At 44.6% G+C, this 9,682-nt stretch overlaps 1 protein-coding gene across 2 annotated transcripts; it reads left to right on the forward strand.

Moving 5' to 3' along the window:
* Positions 1 to 741: 741 nt before the first annotated feature.
* Positions 742 to 5,487, forward strand: RSRP1 (arginine and serine rich protein 1). 2 transcript variants are annotated; one of them, XR_012031688.1, is made up of 5 exons: positions 742 to 979; positions 1,125 to 1,725; positions 2,919 to 3,493; positions 4,411 to 4,494; positions 5,045 to 5,099. XR_012031688.1 is itself a non-coding variant. In XM_072827759.1 (5 exons), exons 2-5 carry the CDS (start codon positions 1,191 to 1,193, stop codon positions 5,162 to 5,164), a joined length of 891 nt encoding a protein of 296 aa, XP_072683860.1. In that variant the 5' UTR covers positions 755 to 979; positions 1,125 to 1,190; the 3' UTR covers positions 5,165 to 5,487. The 2 variants fall into 2 exon arrangements, 1 of the variants encoding a protein (XP_072683860.1); XM_072827759.1 differs by having other exon boundaries at positions 755 to 979; positions 2,919 to 3,070; positions 5,045 to 5,487.
* Positions 5,488 to 9,682: the final 4,195 nt, after the last annotated feature.

Below are 9,682 nucleotides of genomic sequence, written 5' to 3' on the forward strand. Positions count from 1 at the left end.
GTGATTAGTTAATTCAATGAAAAGTTATTTCGAGGCATGTCATGCTTTATTAAGCATTAAGTAATACTTGGAATGTTCTCCTCTTTACAAATCCCCGGAAATAAAAGTCACCATTGTTTAATCCCCAACACCAAGCAGAGTCCTCGGAACTGACTTCTCATTCTGACCCCCTCGTTATGGGTCAACTTTCTTGACCTTTACTGGACAAAATACGGGCGTTAAGCAACCTTTTCGAAGCTAACCCTGCAGTGACGGAGCTCCTGAGACGTCCGCGGGGCTGGGGGGGGGAGGGGCGCCGTCCCCCAGCCTGGGGTTCCCCCTGCGATCGCCGTCTCCCGCCGGACACCAGTCAGGAGGAAGTGGCCTCGAAGGGTGCAGGGAGGCTCAGCCCGAGTCTGCAGCTTCCCAGACGGTGGAAGTTGCACCGGCCCGTCCCTGTTTGCACCGGCCCGGCGGGCGGCCGTGAACCCGGGGTCCCGCCGGGCGAAGGTCCCTCTCACTCTCACTTTCAGCAAAGAAAACAGAGCCCCGGGGACCCGGATGCAGCAGCTCCGCACCCCTCCCTCTCCCCGGGACGAATGACGCCTGCGCATCCGGGACTTTGCACACGGCGGGGCGGGGCGGGGCGGGGCGGGGCGGGGCGGGGCGGGGCGGGGCGGGGCGGGGCGGGGCGGGGCGGGGCGGGGCGGGGCGGGGCGGGGCGCGGGACGAGAGGAGGAAGAGCGAGCGGCGGTTGGGCGAGAGGGGAGCCACGCCCGCCGCGCCGACGTCTCTGCGCATGCTCTGCGCGTCGGCTTCTGGTACTTTCGACCCGGCTACCGCCGCCCTCACTTCGGGGCTAGAGGTGGAAGGGGGTGGTTGACGCTCCGCTTTTCCAGAGCAGCCTCCGAAACCCTCTCTTCGTCCTCAGCTTCGGAAGGAGGGTGTCCGTGGGTCCTTTCCTTTCGCCTTCGCGGTGAGGCGTCGACGGCCTGTGGCGGTAGGTTTCCGGGTGACGGGGTCGGCCTCTGAGGCGGGGGCGGGCGATGGTGGTGGCGGCGCGGAAAGGAGCGGCGGGCAGGGCGGGCAGTCGGCGTGGGGCCCGCCGGCGCGACTCACTTCCGGCCCCCCTCGCCCCCCGGTAGGTTTTAGGCGCCAGGTTTCCGGGCAGGGATCCTCTGACGGAGGGAAGCTTGCAGCCTCGGGCCGAGATGTCCCACTACGTGAACGACCTGTGGCCCGGCTCGCCTCAGGACGGGGAGTCCCCCTCGACGTCCCGGTCGGGCGAGTCCGGCCGCCTGTCCTCGGCGTCCAGGAGCCGCTCGTCTAGCGGAAGCTCTCGGTCTCGCTCCAGCGGCTCAAGCCGGGCGTCGTCGCGGAGTCGCAGTCGGAGCCGGCCCCGGAGGAGGGGCAGGTCGAGGTCCGGGTCCGTTAGGCGCCACCAGAGGAAGTACAGGCGCTACTCGCGCTCCTACTCGCGCAGCCGGTCGCGCTCCCGCGGCCGCCGGTACCGGGACCGGCGCTACGGCGCGACCGGGAGATACCGCCGGTCGCCGTCCCGGCCGCGCTCCCGGAGCCGGTCCGGCTCGCGGGGACGCTCGTATTACCGACGGGCCTACGCGCTGCCGCAGGGCCGGCGCTACTACGGCTTCGGCCGCACCCTGTACCCGGAGGAACGCGGAAGTTGGAGGGGCAGGTCCCGGAGCCGGTCGCGGAGCCCCACCCCTTTTCGCTTGAGCGAGAAAGGTGAGTCGGCTGCCGCCTCGCCCTTTGACGTGGCTGGCGACGACGCGAGCGCGCGGGGGGACCAACGTTGCCGTGGAGTGTGGCGCTTTCCATTGCTTTTGGTTCCTGTAATTTTACTAGTTTCGTTGGGAGGAAGGAGGGAAGGGACAGGTTAAGAGCGGTTAAAAGCGCTCCATTTGGTACCCAGTTTTGTTTTGTTTTACTTTAAAGATTTATTTATTCATGAGAGATCCAGAGAGAGAGAGAGAGAGGCAGAGACACAGAGGGAGAAGCAGGCTCCATGCAGGGAGCCCGGCGTGGGACTCGATCCCGGAACTCCAGGATCACGCCCTGGGCCAAAGGCAGGCGCTAAATCGCTGAGCCACCCAGGGATCCCCTGGTACCCAGTTTTAAAGTGGACAGTCTTTTCTCCTGGGGATTGGAAGCCGATTGTGGTATACGTCCTTTTTTCCTAGTGGCTGGCCCTTCTCAGTGGAGCCTTTCTAGCTGTTGCTAGTGATTTCAGTAGTCTGTCTTAAGCTTTTAAGAAAAGAGGAGGATCACAGTTTTTTTTCCTCCATACCACGTTACTGGAACTGCTGTATTTTGTTCCAGTGTTTTATTTAGAGATTTATCAGAAAGAGCACCTGGGCAGGGGAGGGGCCAGAGGGAGAAGCAGAGGGCCTCATGCAGGGCTCTAATGCCAGGCACCTGGGAACATGACCTGAGCCACCCAGGCGCCCCAGTTTCAGTATTTTTTTTTTTACAAGTGATTTGTTTTACCACTGGATAGGATCATAGAACAGAAAAAGACATGCAAAGGAGTATTTTAGGAGTCTGAAAATAGATTTAGTAATGTGTCTGTATTGGTTAATTAGTTGTGATGTTTGTGCCAAATACAAAATCTTTTACAAGAGGACTTGATGTTCAGAGTACACATTTGAAGAGGAAGGGAAAACAGGAAATTCAGGCCTCTTTGGTAAGGCAAATTGAAAACCAGTTGTTGAGATTCTTTAGGGATGCTTGCTTGTTTTTCTTAGCAAAAAAGATGAGGTGAAGAATTTTTTGTCATCACAGCTATATTTTACCCACTAAAAGAAAATACTTCAATGTCTTTGAATTGTTAGTCTAAATAAAAGAAACTTACTTTGTGATTCACTGTTCTTTGGATAAACGTACTGAAAGATTAATGAATGTTTTGTCTTGTTTTATAGATCGAATGGAGCTGTTAGAAATAGCAAAAGCTAATGCAGCAAAAGCTTTAGGAACAGCCAACTTTGACTTGCCAGCTAGTCTCAGAACTGTTCTTGGATCTAGAGAAACCAACCGTGGAACAGCTGTACCAAACAGTGGTGCAAAGTTTGAGGTAAGTATGGTAGGTTTAGCCAAACAAAATCTTCAGAAAACTACTGTTAGGAAGATCTAATAAGCCATTTTTATTTGATTTATTTTAGAGTGCTTCTTGGAAAGCCTAAATAAAATATGTTAAGATCAAAATAATTCTAGAAAGGGTCTCTCCCCCCATGAAAATGGGAGATTAATGATGTTTATTTTTATGTGACTTAGTAGTAGTTATTTTCATAGTTGTAGGTGATATTTTGGCAATTTCTATGTAGCTATCAAATTTTTCTAAGCAGCCTTTACAGAGTATTTTATCAGTAGTTTTCATTTGCAGCATTATGTTCCCACAAAATCTCTTTTTCAGCATACAGTATAGTTTATCTGCTTTATTTCTGTCTTATAGAAATCATGAATGTGGTCTCCAGACATTGATGAAGAAAATCTGTTGGTAATTGATACATGGGCAAAAGCATCAGAGGTTTAACTAATTTGAAGTTTACATTCACACACTGAAAGTTTAGATTTTTGTTGGTAGAATCATGTGCATGCTAGAATTTGGGATAGGTACTGTTTTCATAAGATACTGAAGACAATTTTTTTTTAAACTAAATACTTTGTAATGGTGGGGCATCTGTGATACAGATGTCCCTTTCATAATATATGCAATATATTCCAGATGTTTTGAGAAATTACAGAAGAAGAGGCCTACTTCACTTGCAGATAAGTTTATTATAATTCTCCAGAAATGTGCAGGATGTGCATTGGCAAATTGCACTGTGGTCTTAATTATATGAAATAGAAAGTATAAAATTCGTAGTCTCCAAGATTTTATGATAGTTATGGGTTTGATAGGTTTGTCTAGAGAATATCTTAACTGATTCTATCATTCAGACCCAGGGTTTTTGCTTAAGTGTTTAGTAGTAAACAGTAGTTTACTACTGTTTAAGTAGTAAACATCTTAATTGGTTCTATCATTCATACCCAGGGTTTTGCTTAAGTGTTTAGTAATAAACAGGATCTTGGTGATCTTAGTCGAGTTGGTTCAAATGATTAGGTTTCCATGTGGCAAGTGCCTTAGTTCTTTGAAACTAGTTATTTTCTGGTATGACTTTACTTTCAGAGTTACTTGAATTTACATCAGGGCAATATAATACTGTTTAATGAGGAAGAGTGTCTTAAGGCGATTATTGAATCAATTTTGTTATGGGAAAGCTGGAATACTAATGTTGAGGCTGTTAACTATGTGGTTAGATCCAACTTGATTTGTGTCTCTACAATTTATATACAGTTGGGCTGCATTTATACAGTATGGTAAACTAAGGGTGAATGGTTTTCTGAAAATGTTTTTTCTCTTAATCTGTTTAGTTGTCGGAAAAGCTATCAGAAGATGGAACTAAAAATCCCAGTGAAAAGTCTTCCCAGCAAAAAAGCATAGCTTTTAGCTCTAATGTACGTATACCTAAGTATTGTTTACTCAAAAACTGGAGTTAAAACATTATTATATGGGCTTTTATTTTTGTTGGAAGGCTCCTTGTTTTTGTGGTAATTTTGGGTCTACTAAGCCACTTTTAGATAGAACAAACCTTTCAAAATTTTTTGTACCATTCTTAAAAGTGACCAGTATAATGACTCCATCTGTATCTGGTATTCAGTTTTTATTTGATCATTTCACTTTTCTTTAAAATATTACTCTTGTTGAACTATTTAAAAAAGCACATCTCAGAAAACCCTATAGTCAGAATATTTTAAAATCAGCCAAGGGCTTAAAAAAATAATACTCTTCTGCCATATACTTTGCATATGTCTGATTTTTCCCTAGTACTTTTTTTGTTTTACAGTTTGATTGGATCATGTTATAAATGTGGGCCAGTGCTTTGGATTTGGTTGATTTCTTTTACGTTTTAATTTTTAATGAAATTTAGTGTATTTTGTAAAAAGCAAGTATTTTCAAGTAGTGTATGTGTTTGCATAGCTGACTTAAGAATTTTTTCTCTTACAGAATTCTGTAGCAAAGCCAATGCTTCAGAAACCAGCTAAAGCTACTGCTGAAGAGACCTCTTCAGGAACTCCCAAAATAGATAAGAAAAAAAGTCCGTATGGACTGTGGATACCTGTCTGAAAAAAAAATTAATGTAGAAGGTTGGCTTAAATGCACTTTATTGCAGATGTGTATTCCTAGCATTATTGCATCTGTGGGAGTCATTTAGTGGTAATTGTTGCAGTTCCAAAGGATGATACATAAATATGTAAATCCTTAATATATTAGATTAACATTTTAGATTTCTCTTATAGATAAGAAATAACACATGGACCAGAGGATTCATACAGGTGGGAGTCTTGTACATACACTTGTAAATGTTTTGTATAATAGTGTATATGTAAAAGCAAAATTTATAAGAGAAAACAGTGATTGTTTATATTTAATAAATTTGTTTTTTAAAATTTGTGCCACTTTGTGTGAAATTTGTGTATATATAACGTAACGAGTCTTTATTTAAAGAAGCATAAAGTGTCTCTTGTTATAAAAAAAAAGCCTTGCTAATCCCACATCCAAATCCATGGACTTGATGGCGTAGGGTTCACTGACCTTACCTGGAGTTTGTGAGAAATGCTAAATTTCTGTCTCTACCCTAGACCTGAATTTGAACCTGAATCTTAATATTCCCAGTTGATGTGGATCTTCATTTAAATTTGAGAAGATCTCATTAAAATTTGTGGGATTGTGGTGTAGTGTTATCCTGGAAGAGTTAAACTATAAGTTTGAGGGCAGGAAACTCATCCAGAGGGGGAGAAATGAAAATGCCTCTTGAACTTAAAATCTGTGAGGTTTAGTCCGTATTTCTTTATTATGCCTTTTTTTTTTTTTTTTTTTTTAAGATTTTACTTATTTAATTCATGAGACAGGCAGATGTAGGCAGAGGGAGAAGGCGACTCCATGCAGGGAGCCTGATGGGGGACTCGATCCTGGGACCCCAGCATCACGCCCTGGGCTGAAGGCAGACGCCTGACTGCTGAGCCACCCAGGCGTCCCTATTATGCTTTTTAAAAGTTTTTTAAAGTATGTTGTTCTTTGCTACTTGTTCTCTCTTTTGCCATCAACTTTGAGTAGTCTCTTAAAGTTAGAAAATAATGAAATAGATTTCCAGTAGACAGGGATGATAGGTAGAGGACAGGGTAGGCAGACTGTTAGAGATCAAACAATTGGAAAAGAAACACTCAGATAATAAGATTATCAATAGATGACTAGGCAGAGGTCCTGAACTCCTAAGTAAAAAAGACAGTAGTGAAGGTCCTCTGGCGGCACCTACTTGGCTGTTAAAGCTGTGCTGTCTAGGATTTTACCTGTACTTTGCAGTAACCTAGTCCCTAGCCACATGTGGTTACATCCAGTTTCTCATACTAGCCGCTTCCGAAGTGTTAAGGCTAATGGCTGTGTTACTGGAAAGTAGAGATAATAGATTATATTCTAAAATCTTGTATAGGAACGAGCTGCTCTAATTAAATTTGACCTTATAAAAAATTTAAATGGACAATAAGGGAAATTTCCTGTAAGAAAGGGTTACTCTGGGTGAACATGTCCCTTTTACATCTAGGTTAACAGTAGTTACCAGGTGAAGGACATGCTCTTAAAAGTTTATGCGGTAGGTTCATTTTTATTTTAAGGAGACCTGAGGACATTGGTAGACTGGCCTGGTTATAGCAAAATCTAGTAAGTGAGGATTTGAGGGACACCTGAGGGTCTCTGTGGTTAAGCATCTGCCTTTGGCTCAGGTCGTGGTCCTGGGATCGAGTTCCACATCAAGCTCACCACAGGGAACCTGCTTCTCCCTCTTCCTAGATCTCTGCCCCTCTCTCTGTGTCTCATGAATAAATCTTTAAAAAACAGGATTTGTAACAATCTTTTTCATCATTTTGCTGGTAATAGCATTTGCTCTGATTCTGACCTGTATTCGAATACTAGCCTTTAACAGCTAAGTGATTGGACAAGTCTTGTTAAGTCTTCAACCAAACCCCTTCATTATGTAAGAAAGGCCTGGCTAATTACCAATTCTGATACTCCAGTGGTTTTTATCTTCAACATTCCTCACCATTAGCTTCTCCTTCAGCCTATTAGCACGCTTGAGGCTTCCCTATTTCCTCGTTCATCTCTTAGTCCTTTGGCTCCTTTTCTCTAGTGTCCTGGAAAGAGGTTTATATTCTTTTTTCATAATTGCCTCATTGAGTACAAACTCTTCTTGTCTAAGTTGATCTTATCTGTTGGGTCTGTCCAGGTCTTTGGTGTTTAGCTTTTCAACACAGGATATATAAGTGTAAGCCCAGACTGTCATCACGTAAGTGGGATGCAGTTCCCCAGGTGTGATAGCCTGTTACTGTGGAAGTGGTGGACAGTATAGGAAGATGGTGCTGATGGTGAGAGATTGTACCGAGAGATTAGTGGAAATGAGAACCATAAAAAAGGTAAAACATTAGTGAAAATTTATCCCAGTATATTTAAAATGTCATTTCAGTATTAGAAGAATTAGTGGCATTTTGGGGCTGAGTGGCTCAGTTGGGTGTCTGCCTTCGGCTAGGGTCGTGATCCCAGGGTCCTGGGATCAAGTCCCCCACATCAGCCTCCCTGCTCAGCGGGGGGTCTCCTCGCTCTCCCTCTGACTCTCTCCACCACTCATAATCTCTCCCTCTCAAATAAAATACTAAAAAAATTAGTGGCATTTTACATTCTTTTTGTACTAGGTATTGATATCTGTGTATTTTACACTTAAAGCATACCTCAGTTGATCCTAGCCACTTCCCAAGTGACCAGTAGTCACCGATAGTGGGTGGCCACCATTTTGGAAAGCACATCCCCTAGATAGGTTCAGGTGTTAAAAACTGTTTTTTTTTTCTTAAGGTGTAAGCTAGAGAAACTAACTCAACCACAGCATGCTGTCCCTTTTCTTTGCCGAAAACCTTTAAGATTATTCTAGTAAAATAAAACTTGGGTCTTATGAGTGCTTGCTTTTCACTCGAGTTCTTCTTCAAATTTTTCTTTTAGGGATTTGCATGCCTTTATTTCCTTTGATCCTTCCATTTTCTACACTGGCTTTGTCCTTTGCCCACTGTTAGGATTGTATCCTTGGCCTGCATCTCCCTCTACAAGCTCTTGGCAATTTCCTCCACTCTGCCTTTAATTACTATCATCTGCTAACTGAAGATCAATTTCCTGAATTCCTTTCTAGTGCTTGCTCTCTGCTCTTCAAAATGAACCTTTCCTACACCGAGCTTATTACAGATTGCTTATTGGACCATCCAGTCACCTTCAGAATAGTCCTCAAATCAGACTGACGTCTGCTCTTTTGGTTGAAGCAGCAGTGGTTGTTGAGTGCTTTTCTCCTCTGGAGAAATCTATTTTTCCTTTATTTTTTAAAAGATTTGAGAGAGAGCGTGAGGGGGGGGGCGGGGAGCTGAGGGAGAAGCAGACTGCCTGCTGAGGGAGCTTGATCCTGGGACCCCAGGATCATAACCTGAGCTGAAGGCAGATGCTTCACTCACTGAGCCACCCAGGTGCCTCTATTTTTCCTTTATATCCAGATTATCTCTATGAAACCTATTCTTACTAATCTTTCCCTTTTTCCCCTTTGTACACTGGTACTAAATGTTTTTGTGTAAAATACTGAAGGAACAAATGAACCTGCCAAGTTATTATTGTGAGAAGCCTGGGCAGCATAGGTGTGTATTTGTGTTGAATTATTTTAAAGTTATTTAGAGCCCAAGCAGGAGGGGCAGAGGCAGAGGGAGAATCTCCAGCAGATTCCACAGTGAGCACAGAGCCCAAGCAGGAGGGGCAGAGGCAGAGGGAGAATCTCCAGCAGATTCCACACTGAGCACAGAGCCTGTGGGGCTCCATCCCAGGACCCTGAGATCATGATGTGAGTTGAGATCGAAGAGTCAGACACAAGGCAGCCTGGGTGGCTCAGCGGTTTAGCGCTGCCTTCATCCCAGGGCCTGATCCTGGAGACCTGGGATCGAGTCCCAGGTTGGGCTCCCTGCATGGAGCCTGCTTCTCCCTCTGCCCGTGTCTCTGCCTCTCTCTCTCTGTGTCTCTCATTAATAAATAAAATCTTAAAGGGAGGGATCCCTGGGTGGCGCAGTGGTTTGGCGCCTGCCTTTGGCCCAGGGCGCGATCCTGGAGACCCGGGATCGAATCCCACGTCGGGCTCCCTGCATGGAGCCTGCTTCTCTCTCTGCCTATGTCTCTGCCTCTCTCTCACTGTGTGCCTATCATAAATAAATAAAAATAAAAAGTTGGACACATAACCAACTGTACCACCCAGGCTCCCTGTCTTGAATTATTTTTAAAAAGTCAAAATTACTGCTTGTTTCCATTACCACCGAGGCAATCATGCACAGAATGATGTACATGCTGGATTTTTTTTATGCCTTATAAAAACTCTTTAGAAATGAGCATCGTTTCATGTTAGTATGTATAGATCTACTTCATTCTGTATTTGAATGTACATTAAAATTTCCCTATTCACAGTACATTGAATATACCATTATTATTACTGGCACTTCTGTTACCATCTTAATCAGCCTGGCATTCACTATATCAGAGCTTCCTCTTGGTGTGCCCAACTTACTGAACCCAGTTCTAGTC

This window comes from Canis lupus, chromosome 5 (assembly GCF_048164855.1).
Source record: "Canis lupus baileyi chromosome 5, mCanLup2.hap1, whole genome shotgun sequence".
Lineage (NCBI taxonomy): Eukaryota > Metazoa > Chordata > Mammalia > Carnivora > Canidae > Canis > Canis lupus.